We start from the raw sequence: 15,731 nt of genomic DNA on the forward strand, positions 1-15,731 counted from the left end.
TCTGCTTTTCCTGTTCCCTTTAGTGTTTGCTTCATGTCTGCTTCTACTTCTCCCTTTAGTGTTTACTTCCTGTCTGCTTCTACTGTTCCCTTTAGTGTTTACTTCCTGTCTGCTTCTACTGTTCCCTTTAGTGTTTACTTCCTGTCTGCTTCTAATGTTCCCTTTAGTGTTTGCTTCCTGTCTGTCTGCTTCTGCTGTTCCCTTTAGTGTTTGCTTCCTGTCTGCTTCTAATGTTCCCTTTAGTTGTCACTTCCTGTCTGTTTCTACTGTTCCCTTTAGTGTTTACTTCCTGTCTGCTTCTACTGTTCCATTTAGTGTTTACTTCCTTTCTGCTTTTCCTGTTCCCTTTAGTGTTTGCTTCATGTCTGCTTCTACTTTTCCCTTTAGTGTTTACTTCCTGTCTGCTTCTACTGTTCCCTTTAGTATTTACTTCATGTCTGCTTCTACTGTTCCCTTTAGTGTTTACTTCCTTTCTGCTTCTACTGTTCCCTTTAGTGTTTACTTCCTTTCTGCTTCTACTGTTCCCTTTAGTGTTTACTTCCTGTCTGCTTCTCCTTTCCCTTTAGTGTTTGCTTCATGTCTGCTTCTACTGTTCCCTTTAGTGTTTACTTCCTGTCTGCTTCTACTGTTCCCTTTAGTGTTTACTTCCTGTCTGCTTCTACTGTTCCCTTTAGTGTTTACTTCCTGTCTGCTTCTCCTGTTCCCTTTAGTGTTTGCTTCCTGTCTGCTTCTACTGTTCCCTTTAGTGTTTGCTTCCTGTCTGTCTGCTTCTGCTGTTCCCTTTAGTGTTTGCTTCCTGTCTGCTTCTACTGTTCCCTTTAGTGTTTACTTCCTGTCTGTTTCTACTGTTCCCTTTAGTGTTCACTTCCTGTCTGTCTGCTTCTGCTGTTCCCTTTAGTTGTTACTTCCTGTCTGTTTCTACTGTTCCCTTTAGTGTTCACTTCCTGTCTGCTTCTTCTGTTCCCTTTACCGTTTACATTTTGCAGCAATGATGGAGTATTCAGCTGAGCCATGTAATAATCAGAGGTGGGGACTCGAGTTACATGACTTGACTCGAGTCGGATTCGAGTCGCATATTTTTGGACTTGAGACTTGCTTGACTAACATTGATAAAAGACTCAACTTGACTTTGACTTGGTATTCAAGACTTGAGACTTGACTTAAGCTTGAGATAGATGACTTGAAAGGACTTGACTTTTTCAAATTAAATATTTGCATTTGTTTTTGTTTTTAGATATTACATTTAGTTTTTTCGAAATGTAATTGGGTGATTATAGCGCCGTGCGCGCACACCTGGCAACCCACTAGACGGCAGGAGTGTCAGTTAACATGGCAGCGGCTAGCTTTACTCCAAAAATAGTGAAGTTTGGATTCAAAGATTATTTTGTCGATGACGGTAATAAGAAGAGAACATCGGTATGCAGGGTCTGCAGCATAAAGATCAGTGACACGACCACCACAACATCCAACTTCATTCATCACTACAAAAAACCCACGTGCATGTGTTGTGTTAGCTAGAAAGCTAACGTTAAGTTTAAGCTACGTTAGACTTGGTTTCAAATCGATTAAGCAAAGAGAAGACAAAACGGGGTAAATGAACACTAGAACCGCCAAGGGATTGATTTTGACTAACCCTGATACTGACGGGCTGTCAGGAGAGAGAGAGAGAGAGAGAGAGAGAGAGAGAGAGAGAGAGAGAGAGAGAGAGAGGAAAAGAGAGGCCTCGTTTATTTCCCCTTTTTTATTATCAGAAGTTTCTGTAAACTTTTGAATAATGTAGTTCATCTACTTTTAGTAGTTTGTTTAAATGTTTTAATGATGTTATTTTTGTTTGTAGAAGTGTATCATTCCTTGATTTATTGTAAAATAAATCTTAACTTTTTGATCTGTTATGATTGATTGATTGATTGATTGAAAAGTTTATTAACAGCTTGTATATTGGGCACAGTACAGTACAGCTCAAAACATACAATTGTTAAGGGGATGCAGACCAGATAAAGACTTTCGTCTTGTTTACATCAGGGTCCCCCATTTCCAATTCATCATATCATTTAAGACATACAAGACATATTTGACATACAGATGGCTTATTTACAATTTACATACAGGTGTTTTTTTACATACAGATGGCTTACTTATGATAAACTGAAGCAATTTCTAAATGAACCCAATTAAGTGAGTTTTAAATCGTCCAACTTGGTTTATAAGGAAATGATGAAGAGGAACAAATGAAATGATTGAAATGATATCTCTGTAGGAGCTGACGCTGTTGGCGGTTCTAGTGTTAACAGACATTTAAATTAAATATGTGGAATGGCAAATGCCATATCTGATTTTCTTACCTGGAGTTCTACCTTTTTGAACAGACTTTTTGAGTCCTAGTTATATTGTCTGCAGTTCTAGGGTTAATATGAATCTAATATGACTGTCATCGGTCTAAATTAGATTTTAAATGATTAACTGTGTATGTAATGAAGATCATAGTGTGGGTTGAATCCATTTTCATAACTACTGTCTTTTAACTGATGCAGAAACTGGGCTTATTCATCAGAATTTCGTATGACTTTACTTGACTTGCTTGACCTGAGCAATGACTTGACTTGCTTGACTCTCACCACTTGCTTGATACTTGTAGGTCAAGACTTGAGACTTGCTCATGACTTGCATGTAGGACTTACTCCCACCTCTGATAATAAGCGTGCGTAATGCAGTATAACTGTAGTTATCATGTATGATCCCTCGCTGCTCAAACGATTGTGTCTGAATTTACGATAATTCAAATATTTATTTTACATTTCAAAGTCTGAATATTCTTCTATCAGAGTCATGTCTATAAACACTGAGGGGGGGGGGGGGGGGGGGGCAATAAGGACCGTTTGTGGGGGGGCTGCAGCATCATGGACGGAGCTGACGTCACTCACCGTGTTGCTATGGCAGAGCCGACAGAAGCATGAGGGCTACACACACACACACACACACACACACACACACACACACACACACACACACACACACACACACACACACACACACACTTCTCACACATGCAAATGCACACACACACACACACACACACACACACACACACTTCTCACACATGCAAATGCACACACAAAAACATGCTAAAAAACACACACACATACACGCTCGTACGCCGGTTCCCGTGCAGTCCTGATGGTAATATGCTCGCGCATGTGTACCTACCCACAGCTCAGTGCCCCAGTTACAGCTCATGGTGTCCGCGCGATGCTCCAAAGACCCGATAATCACCGCGAGCTGCCCGCCGCGCGCATTCTCCCGTCACACCACCTGTCTGCCTGTCTGTCTGTCTGTTTGTCTGTCTCTCTGTTTCTCACTGTCTCTCTCTGTCTCACTGTCTGTCTGTCTCTCTGTGTCTCACTATCTCTCTCTGTCTCACTGTGTGTGTCCGCAGCAGCAGTAGAGCAGAGGACGCGGTTACGCGCGGCGCGTCTCCCCGGAGGACCCTTTGTCATCAGTGGAGATGCTGAGATTCTGTGTGAATCTTCACACTGAGCATGCGCAGTTACTGCCCCGCCCTGCCGTCGGTGTGTCACAACAAAGAAGACATTTAATATAATATAATATATAATGTCATATATTATTATATTACAAATTACATTATATATTTAATATTTATGTCATATATTAAAATATATAATGTCATATATTATAATGCATATATTATATTATATATCACATTCAATATTTAATATATATAATGAGGAGCTGATTACAGGAAGCAGCGGAGAGAGGGACACGCCCCCATGCGGCTGTTTCTCAATCTCGAGGATACTGGCTTCCAAGCCAATATTTCAAGGATGCTACGTCATCGAGTGCCGCCAAAGGACTGTTCCAATCTCCAGCATACTTGGAATTCCACCGAGGCCGCGTCCTTGGTTTGGGGAGGTTTCAAGGCTGCACATGAGTAGACTTCGCGTCCTTAAAATCCCCACAATGCTTTGCGCACGGACCAATTTCAAAAACCCTTGCGGAGAATGGCTGAACCGACGCAGCACACATTTAAATGTAAGTAAGTAGTGGCATAGAACATGTGTTGGTAAATATGTTACTTTGTTGCATTTGTTATCACCAAAAATGTTTTCCGTGAAAGTAAAGCAAGTTCATCATTAGATAGACATCGTGAGGTATTTATTTTCGGTACAGTTTATGTTGAAACTGTTAGAGAGAGTGGCACACTTTTTAGCCTGTTCCATTCTTCTTTGTTTTCCGAAGCCGTGGCTTGGAAGTATACTTGCTTCGTTTCTGAAGGAAGTGACTTGGAAGTATGTGACTACCGCAATTGAGAAATGGCCCGTGGCTTGGAAGTATACTTGCTTCATTTCTGAAGGAAGTGACTTGGAAGTACGCGACTACCAAGCCAGTATCCTCGAGATTGAGAAACGGCCAGCAGCTCCAGATTCCTCTGTGTCCACATCACTGTGGACTAGTGTTAATTTTGTCAGCTATTTTTTTATTTAGTTTTAGTCTTAGTCCTGTGTTACATTTCCTTTTTAGTTTTAGTCATATTTAGTCACCTTCATCCTGTTTTTAATTTAGTCAAGTTTTAGTCGACTAAAAGTCTGAGCATTTTAGTCTTATTTTAGTCAAAAAAAACTATTATTATTTTAGTCTACTTTTTGTCAATGAAAACTGTTGATTCTTTTTTAGTCATCATATTATATAGAACATTTCAGTCAAACTAGTCTAGCTAAGATTATATCTTGTCCTTATTTGATGAAAAACACAGGTTGAATGATTAAGAAAGCAGCTTTGCAGAGAGTATCTGGTCAGGTTTGTGGGGTTTTTAACAGCTGTGTTATGGCCACATTGATTCCCTTCTGATAAAACAATACATTCGCCTTTTTTCACCGCCTCATTGCAGTAAAAATGGGCCCAAATATCACATTGTTTCTTTCTCCAAAGCAGTGGTGACGTTAGACTTTTTCGTTGTCAGTCATTTTGACGGAAAGGATCGTAACATCATCACTGAGGACCTGACATGGACTCATCACTGAGGACCTGACATGGACTCATCACTGAGGACCTGACTCATCACTGAGGACCTGACATGGACTCATCACTGAGGACCTGACTCATCACTGAGGACCTGACATGGACTCATCACTGATGACCTGACATGGACTCATCACTGAGGACCTGACATGGACTCATCACTAAGGACCCGACTCATCACTGAGGATATGACATGGACTCATCACTGAGGACCTGACATGGACTCATCACTGAGGACCTGAAATCATCACTGAGGACCTGACATGGACTCATCACTAAGGACCCGACTCATCACTGAGGATATGACATGGACTCATCACTGAGGACCTGACATGGACTCATCACTGAGGAACTGACTCATCACTGAGGACCCGACATGGCCTCATTACTGAGGAACTGAGATGGACTCATCTCTGAGGAACTGACATGGATTCATCTCTGAGGAACTGACTCTTCACTGAGGACCTGACATGGACTCATTACTGAGGAACTGACATGGACTCATCACTGAGGACCTGACATGGACTCATCACTGAGGACCTGACTCCTCACTGAGGACCTGACTCCTCACTGAGGACCTGACTCATCACTGAGGACCTGACATGGACTCATCACTGAGGACCTGACTCATCACTGAGGACCTGACATGGACTCATCACTGAGGACCTGACATGGACTCATCACTGAGGACCTGACTCATCACTGAGGAACTGACATGGACTCATCACTGAGGACCTGATATGGACTCATCACTGAGGACCTGACTCATCACTGAGGACCTGACTCATCACTGAGGACCTGACATGGACTCATCACTGAGGACCTGACTCATCACTGAGGAACTGACATGGACTCATCACTGAGGACCTGACATGGACTCATCTCTGAGGAACTGACATGGACTCATCACTGAGGACCTGACTCATCACTGAGGACCTGACATGGACTCATTACTGAGGAACTGACATGGACTCATCACTGAGGACCTGACATGGACTCATTACTGAGGACCTGACATGGACTTATCACTGAGGACCTGACATGGACTCATCTCTGAGGAACTGACATGGACTCGTCACTGAGGACCTGACATGGACTCATCACTGAGGAACTGACATGGACTCATCACTGATGAACTGACATGGATTCATCACTGAGAACCTGACTCTTCACTGAGGACCTGACATGGACTCATTACTGAGGACCTGACTCATCACTGAGGAACTGACATGGACTCATCACTGAGGACCTGACATGGACTCATCACTGAGGACCTGACTCATCACTGAGGAACTGACATGGACTCATCACTGAGGACCTGACATGGACTCATTACTGAGGACCTGACTCATCACCGAGGACCTGACATGGACTCATCACTGAGGAACTGACATGGACTCATTACTGAGGACCTGACTCATCACCGAGGACCTGACATGGACTCATCACTGAGGACCTGACTCATCACTGAGGAACTGACATGGACTCATCATTGAGGACCTAACATGGACTCATCACTGAGGACCTGACTCATCACTGAGGACCTGACATGGACTCATCACTGAGGACCTGACTCATCACTGAGGAACTGACATGGACTCATCATTGAGGACCTAACATGGACTCATCACTGAGGACCTGACTCATCACTGAGGACCTGACATGGACTCATCACTGAAGACCTGACATGGACTCATCACTGAGGACATGACATGGACTCATCACTGAGAAACTGATATGGACTCATCACTGAGGACCTGACTCATCACTGAGGAACTGACATGGACTCATCACTGAGGACCTGACTCATCACTGAGGACCTGACATGGACTCATCACTGAAGACCTGACATGGACTCATCACTGAGGACATGACATGGACTCATCACTGAGAAACTGATATGGACTCATCACTGAGGACCTGACTCATCACTGAGGAACTGACATGGACTCATCACTGAGGACCTGACTCATCACAGAGGACCTGACATGGACTCATCACTGAGGAACTGACATGGACTCATCACTGAGGAACTGACATGGACTCATCACTGAGGACCCGAAATGGACTCATCACTGAGGAACTGACATTGAATCATCACTGAGGACCTGACTCATCACTGAGGACCCGACATGGACTCATCACTGAGGAACTGACATTGACTCATCACTGAGGAACTGACATGGACTCATCACTGAGGACCTGACTCATCACTGAGGACCCGAAATGGACTCATCACTGAGGAACTGACATTTACTCATCACTGAGGAACTGACATGGACTCATCACTGAGGACCTGACTCATCACTGAGGACCCGACATGGACTCATCACTGAGGAACTGACATGGACTCATCACTGAGGAACTGACATTGACTCATCACTGAGCACCCAAAATGGACTCATCACTGAGGACCTGACATGGACTCATCACTGAGGACCTGACTCATCACTGAGGACCCGACATGGACTCTTCACTGAGGAACTGACATGGACTCATCACTGAGGAACTGACATGGACTCATCACTGAGGACCTGACTCATCACTGAGGACCTGACATGGACTCATCACTGAGGACCTGACTCATCACTGAGGACCTGACATGGACTCATCACTGAGGACCTGACTCATCGCTGAGGACCTGACATGGACTCATCACTGAGGACCTGACTCATCGATGAGGAACTGACATGGACTCTTCACTGAGGACCCAACTCATCACTGAGGACCTGACATGGACTCATTACTGAGGACCTGAAAAGGACTCATCACTGAGGACCTGACATGGACTCATCACTGAGGAACTGACATGGACTCATCACTGAGGACCCGACTCATCACTGAGGATCTGACATGGAGTCATTACTGTGGAACTGACATTGACTCATCACTGAGGAACTGACATGGACTCATCACTGAGGACCTGACTCATCACTGATGTCCCGAAATGGACTCATCACTGAGGAACTGACATTTACTCATCACTGAGGACCTGACATGGACTCATCACTGAGGACCTGACTCATCGCTGAGGACCTGACATGGACTCATCACTGAGGACCTGACTCATCGATGAGGAACTGACATGGACTCATCACTGAGGAACTGACATGGACTCATCACTGAGGAACTGACATTGACTCATCACTGAGCACCCAAAATGGACTCATCACTGAGGACCTGACATGGACTCATCACTGAGGACCTGACTCATCACTGAGGACCTGACATGGACTCATCACTGAGGACCTGACTCATCACTGAGGACCTGACATGGACTCATCACTGAGGACCTGACTCATCGCTGAGGACCTGACATGGACTCATCACTGAGGACCTGACTCATCGATGAGGAACTGACATGGACTCTTCACTGAGGACCCGACTCATCACTGAGGACCTGACATGGACTCATTACTGAGGACCTGACATGGACTCATCACTGAGGACCTGACATGGACTCTTCACTGAGGACCCGACTCATTACTGAGGATCTGACATGGAGTCATTACTGTGGAACTGACATGGACTCATCACTGAGAACCTGACATGGACTCTTCACTGAGGACCTGACATGGACTCATCACTGAGAACCTGACATGGACTCTTCACTGAGGACCTGACATGGACTCATCACTGAGGACCTGACATGGACTCTTCACTGAGGAACTGACATGGACTCATCACTGAGGACCTGACATGGACTCATCACTGAGGACCTGACTCATCACTGAGGACCTGACATGGACTCATCACTGAGGAACTGACATGGACTCATCACTGAGGACCTGACTCATCACTGAGGACCTCACATGGACTCATCACTGAGGAACTGACATGGACTCATCACTGAGGACCTGACTCATCACTGAGGACCTCACATGGACTCATCACTGAGGAACTGACATGGACTCATCACTGAGGACCTGACTCATCACTGAGGACCTGACATGGACTCATCACTGGGGACCTGACATGGACACATCACTGAGGAACTGACATTGACTCATCACTGAGGAACTGACATGGACTCATCACTGAGGAACTGACATTGACTCATCATTGAGGAACTGACATGGACTCATCACTGAGGACCTGACTCATCACTGAGGACCCGACATGGACTCATCACTGAGGAACTGACATTGACTCATCACTGAGGAACTGACATGGACTCATCACTGAGGACCTGACTCATCACTGAGGACCCGACATGGACTCATCACTGAGGAACTGACATGGATTCATCACTGAGGAACTGACATGGACTCATCACTGAGGACCCGAAATGAACTCATCACTGAGGAACTGACATTGAATCATCACTGAGGACCTGACTCATCACTGAGGACCCGACTTGGACTCATCACTGAGGAACTGACATTGACTCATCACTGAGGAACTGACATGGACTCATCACTGAGGACCTGACTCATCACTGAGGACCCGAAATGGACTCATCACTGAGGAACTGACATTGACTCATCACTGAGGAACTGACATGGACTCATCACTGAGGACCTGACTCATCACTGAGGACCCGACATGGACTCATCACTGAGGAACTGACATGGACTCATCACTGAGGAACTGACATTGACTCATCACTGAGGACCCAAAATGGACTCATCACTGAGGAACTGACATTGACTCATCACTGAGGAACTGACATGGACTCATCACTGAGGACCTGACTCATCACTGAGGACCCGACATGGACTCTTCACTGAGGAACTGACATGGACTCATCACTGAGGAACTGACATGGACTTATCACTGAGGATCTGACTCATCACTGAGGACCTGACATGGACTCATCACTGAGGACCTGACTCATCGCTGAGGACCTGACATGGACTCATCACTGAGGACCTGACTCCTCGATGAGGAACTGACATGGACTCTTCACTGAGGACCCGACTCATCACTGAGGACCTGACATGGACTCATTACTGAGGACCTGACAAGGACTCATCACTGAGGACCTGACATGGACTCATCACTGAGGAACTGACATGGACTCATCACTGAGGACCTGACTGATCACTGAGGATCTGACATGGAGTCATTACTGTGGAACTGACATGGACTCTTCACTGAGAACCTGACATGGACTCATCACTGAGAACCTGACATGGACTCATCACTGAGGACCTGACATGGACTCATCACTGAGGACCTGACATGGACTCTTCACTGAGGAACTGACATGGACTCATCACTGAGGACCTGACATGGACTCATCACTGAGGACCTGACATGGACTCTTCACTGAGGAACTGACATGGACTCATCACTGAGGACCTGATATGGACTCATCACTGAGGACCTGACGTGGACTCATCACTGAGGACCTGAGATGGAATCATCACTGAGGACCTGACTCATCACTGAGGACCTGAAATGGACTCATCACTGAGGACCTGACATGGACTCATCACTGATGACCTGACATGGACTCATCACTGAGGATCTGATATGGACTCATCACTGAGGACCTGACTCATCACTGAGGACCTGACATGGACTCATCACTGAGGACCTGAAATTGACTCATCACTGAGGACCCAACATGGACTCATCACTGAGGACCCGACTCATCACTGAGGACCTGACATGGACTCATCACTGAGGACCTGACATGGACTCATCACTGAGGACCCGAATCATCACTGAGGACCTGACATGGACTCATCACTGAGGACCTGACTCATCACTGAGGATCAGACATGAACTCATCACTGAGGACCTGGATCATCACTGAGGACCTGACATGGACTCATCACTGAGGACCTGACATGGACTCATCACTGAGGATCTGATATGGACTCATCACTGAGGACCTGACATGGACTCATCACTGAGGACCTGACATGGACTCATCACTGAGGACCCGACATGGACTCATCACTGAGGACCTGACATGGACTCATCACTGAGGACCCAAATCATCACTGAGGACCCGACAACAGAACAGCTCGACAGCAGCTCATCCTCTTCCTCAGGTTCATCACGGACTCGATACTCTGCAGCTTCTACAGTTTCATCCCACACTTGTCAACGACCTGAACTCTGTGAAGAACATCCAGAACTCACCTCGAGGTCTCACCTGTCCCCCTGTTAACGAGTCTCACCTGTCCCCCCGTTAATGAGTCTCACCTGTCCCCCGTTAACAAGTCTCACCTGTCCCCCTCTTAACGAGTCTCACCTGTCCCCCCGTTACGAGTCTCACCCATCGCCCTCTTATCGAGTCTCACCTGTCCCCCTTAAAGAGTCTCACCTGTCCCCCTGTTAACGAGTCTCACCTGTCCCCCCAGATAACAAGTCTCACCTGTCCTCCCGTTAACGAGTCTCACCTGCCCCCCTCTTAACGAGTCTCACCTGTCCCTTCTTAACAAGTCTCACCTCGACCGCCATTAAACGAGTCTCACCTGTCCCCCTCAACGAGTCTCACCTTTCCCCCTCAACGAGTCTCACCTGTCCCCCTCTTAACGAGTCTCACCTGTCCCCCTTAACGAGTCTCACCTGTCCCCCTTAACGAGTCTCACCTGTCCCCCGAGTTAACGAGTCTCACCTGTCCCCCCGTTAACGAGTCTGACATGCCCCCCTCAATGAGTCTCACCTGTCCCCTCTTAACAAGTCTCACCTGTCTCCCTCAACGAGTCTCACCTGTCCCCCCGTTAACGAGTCTCACCTGCCCCCTCTTAACAAGTCTCACCTGTCTCCCTCAACGAGTCTCACCTGTCCCCCCGTTAATGAGTCTCACCTGACCCCTCTTAACAAGTCTCACCTGTCCCCCAGTTAACGAGTCTCACCTGTCCCCAAGTTAACGAGTCCCACCTGTCGCCCAGTTAACGAGTCTCACCTGTCCCCCTCTTCATCAATACAGATCATATTTACACCAATTAGCACACGCAGTATGTCAGGGCTCAACAATCAGATAAAACCAAAAAGGAAAAAAAAAAAACTAAACTTTATTGAAAATTCTTTGTACAAAACACACACAGGAAGTGTCTACATGCGGCAGGTGTCGTGAAACGCCTCCAGAGTCCTGAAGTCTCTCCAAGTGGGAGGAAGTCCGTCCTGTAGGAACCGTCCACAGCGCTGACAGGGAGACTGGAACAGCTTTATGTAGCTCCGCAACCAGGTCTGAGAGACAAGAGAGAGACAGGTTAATGTAGCTCCGCAACCAGGTCTGAGAGACAAGAGAGAGACAGGTTAATGTAGCTCCGCAACCAGGTCTGAGAGACAAGAGAGAGACAGGTTAATGTAGCTCCGCAACCAGGTCTGAGAGACAAGAGAGACAGGTTAATGTAGCTCCGCAACCAGGTCTGAGAGACAAGAGAGAGACAGGTTAATGTAGCTCTACAACCAGGTCTGAGAGACAAGAGAGAGACAGGTTAATGTAGCTCTACAACCAGGTCTGAGAGACAAGAGAGAGACAGGTTAATGTAGCTCTACAACCAGGTCTGAGAGACAAGAGAGAGACAGGTTAATGTAGCTCTGCAACCAGGTCTGAGAGACAAGAGAGAGACAGGTTAATGTAGCTCTGCAACCAGGTCTGAGAGACAAGAGAGAGACAGGTTAATGTAGCTCCGCAACCAGGTCTGAGAGACAAGAGAGAGACAGGTTAATGTAGCTCTGCAACCAGGTCTGAGAGACAAGAGAGAGACAGGTTAATGTAGCTCTGCAACCAGGTCTGAGAGACAAGAGAGAGACAGGTTAATGTAGCTCTGCAACCAGGTCTGAGAGACAGGTTCATCTCGGGACAGAGAGAAAACAGACAGGTAGAGACAGACAGCTAGAGACTCACCATGAAGGATCGTACCACCACGTCGGGCATCTGGGGGAGTTGGTAGTGCAGCAGGGCGGTGGTGGCGTGGTCCGTTACCTAGCAACAACACAACCAATCGGACCCCTTTCAACACCGAAAACTGCTCAGTTCCACACCACAACAACAACAACAACGACAACAACAACGACGGGGGACTGTCATGTTGCTTTTACTCACTTGAAGCCGGAGTAAATGAAAGAACGACTTCTCCATCTTTCTACCCTCAGACTGCCTCGGGTCATTGTTTAGTGGACTTGAGCACACACAGCGGCTGAGACATCTATCAGTCTGTCTCTCAGCGGCTGAGACATCTATCAGTCTGTCTCTCAGCGGCTGAGACATTTATCAGTCTGTCTCTCAGCGGCTGAGACATCTATCAGTCTGTCTCTCAGCGGCTGAGACATCTATCAGTCCGTCTCTCAGCGGCTGAGACATCTATCAGTCTGTATCAGCAGTTGAGACATCTATCAGTCTGTCTCTCAGCAGCTGAGACATCTATCAGTCTGTATCAGCAGTTGAGACATCTATCAGTCTGTCTCTCAGCGGCTGAGACATCTATCAGTCTGTATCAGCAGTTGAGACATCTATCAGTCTGTCTCAGCGGCTGAGACATCTATCAGTCTGTCTCTCAGCAGCTGAGACATCTATCAGTCTGTCTCAGCGGCTGAGACATATATCAGTCTGTCTCTCAGCGGCTGAGACATCTATCAGTCTGTCTCAGCGGCTGAGACATATATCAGTCCGTCTCTCAGCGGCTGAGACATCTATCAGTCTGTCTCTCAGCGGCTGAGACATCTATCAGTCTGTCTCTCAGCAGCTGAGACATCTATCAGTCTGTCTCTCAGCGGCTGAGACATATATCAGTCCGTCTCTCAGCGGCTGAGACATATATCAGTCTGTCTCTCAGCGGCTGAGACATCTATCAGTCTGTCTCAGCGGCTGAGACATCTATCAGTCTGTATCAGCAGTTGAGACATCTATCAATCTGTCTCTCAGCGGCTGAGACATCTATCAGTCTGTCTCAGCGGCTGAGACATCTATCAGTCTGTATCAGCAGTTGAGACATCTATCAGTCTGTCTCTCAGCGGCTGAGACATCTATCAGTCTGTCTCAGCGGCTGAGACATCTATCAGTCTGTCTCTCAGCAGCTGAGACATCTATCAGTCTGTCTCAGCGGCTGAGACATCTATCAGTCTGTCTCTCAGCGGCTGAGACATCTATCAGTCTATCTATCATAAAGACTGTCTTACCTTCTGGAACACCTGGTACTGAGACTTGCTCCAGATGTCCAGCTGAGGGAGAGAGAGACAGGTTACCATGAGAGAGAGAGACAGAGAGACAGTCAGACAGACAGACAGCAGGTTCTCCTGTCTCACCTTCCCGTCCTCTGTGTAAACGTTCTCGTTGAATCCTCGAACAACAGTTCTGTCAATGAACAGCGAACGCATCACAACTATCGCCTTCAACACCTTCCCCAGAGTCACCTGAGAGACAGACAGGTAGAGAGAGAGACAGGTGAGAGACAGGTGTGTGTGTGTGTGTGTGTGTGTGTGTGTGTGTGTGTGTGTGTGTGTGTGTGTGTGTGTGTGTGTGTGTGTGTGTGTGTGTGTGTGTGTGTGTGTGTGTGTGTGTGTGTGTGTTACCAGCAGCACAGCAGACGTCCCATTGGGTCTGAACAGCTCGATGGTCAGATCAGGAAACATCCTGCCGATCCTCGAGATGACATCATCCACGTACCTGTACACACAATACTGCAGTATCACATCAGAACTCTATCAGTATCACATCAGAACTCTATCAGTATCACATCAGAACTCTATCAGTATCACATCAGAACTCTATCACTATCACATCAGAACTCTATCAGTATCACATCAGAACTCTATCAGTATCACATCAGAACTCTATCAGTATCACATCAGAACTCTATCAGTATCACATCAGAACTCTATCAGTATCACATCAGAACTCTATCAGTATCACATCAGAACTCTATCAGTATCACATCAGAACTCTATCAGTATCACATCAGAACTCTATCAGTATCACAGTACTCACTGAGGAGGCAGTACCAGGGTACTGGGTTGGACTTTGGGTCGTCTCTTGGCTGAAGCTCCCATCTGATTGGCAGATCGTTTGAGTGACTGCTGGTTCAACAAACTGGAGGCCAAGCCAGCATGATACTGCAACTACACACACACACACACACACACACACACACACACACACACACACACACACACACACACACACACACACACACACACACACACACACACACACACACACACACACACACACACACACACACACACACACACACACACACACACACACACACACACACACACACACACACACACACACACACACACACACACACACACACACACACATTATGGAACGGATATATATATATATAACGGGTTCCTCTCGTAGGAGGAAGGAACACAGCTGGGAGTAGAGTGTTAGCATGTTACCATGTTACCTTGTTGGACCACTTGTAGGCCTGCAGCAGCTGGGAGTAGAGTGTTAGCATGTTACCATGTTACCATGTTGGACCACTTGTAGGCCTGCAGCAGCTGGGAGTAGAGTGTTAGCATGTTACCATGTTACCTTGTTGGACCACTTGTAGGCCTGCAGCAGCTGGGAGTAGAGTGTTAGCATGTTAGCATGTTTACCTTGTTGGACCACTTGTAGGCCTGCAGCAGCTGGGAGTAGAGTGTTAGCATGTTACCATGTTACCATGTTGGACCACTTGTAGGCCTGCAGCAGCTGGGAGTAGAGTGTTAGCATGTTACCATGTTACCTTGTTGGACCACTTGTAGGCCTGCAGCAGCTGGGAGTAGAGTGTTAGCATGTT

At 46.7% G+C, this 15,731-nt stretch overlaps 2 protein-coding genes across 11 annotated transcripts in view; both read right to left on the reverse strand.

Annotated features, from left to right (window-relative positions):
• The window catches only part of LOC307044298 (formin-binding protein 1-like), a 45,016-nt gene extending 39,782 nt beyond the window's left edge, over window positions 1-5,234 (reverse strand). For 4 of the 10 annotated variants that reach the window (XM_079689379.1, XM_079689378.1, XM_079689381.1 and 1 more), the window contains exon 1: window positions 3,205-5,232. In XM_079689379.1, the coding sequence (XP_079545505.1) occupies window positions 3,205-3,234 (30 nt within the window). In that variant the 5' untranslated portion in view covers window positions 3,235-5,232. Of the gene's footprint in view, window positions 1-3,204 lie in introns of all 10 variants that reach the window. The other 6 variants (XM_079689383.1, XM_079689382.1, XM_079689376.1 and 3 more) reach the window with 6 other exon arrangements.
• Window positions 5,235-11,988: 6,754 nt separating this feature from the next.
• The window catches only part of med27 (mediator complex subunit 27), a 21,479-nt gene continuing 17,736 nt past the window's right edge, over window positions 11,989-15,731 (reverse strand). The window contains exons 3-8 of the mRNA XM_079689388.1: window positions 14,927-15,057; window positions 14,512-14,605; window positions 14,245-14,352; window positions 14,119-14,160; window positions 12,848-12,925; window positions 11,989-12,183 (exon numbers count right to left, since the gene is read on the reverse strand). Of these exons, the coding sequence (XP_079545514.1) occupies window positions 12,049-12,183; window positions 12,848-12,925; window positions 14,119-14,160; window positions 14,245-14,352; window positions 14,512-14,605; window positions 14,927-15,057 (588 nt within the window). The 3' untranslated portion in view covers window positions 11,989-12,048. The remainder of the gene's footprint in view (window positions 12,184-12,847; window positions 12,926-14,118; window positions 14,161-14,244; window positions 14,353-14,511; window positions 14,606-14,926; window positions 15,058-15,731) is intronic.

Source organism: Notothenia rossii (genome assembly GCF_949606895.1).
Source record: "Notothenia rossii genome assembly, chromosome: 6".
Taxonomy (NCBI): domain Eukaryota; kingdom Metazoa; phylum Chordata; class Actinopteri; order Perciformes; family Nototheniidae; genus Notothenia; species Notothenia rossii.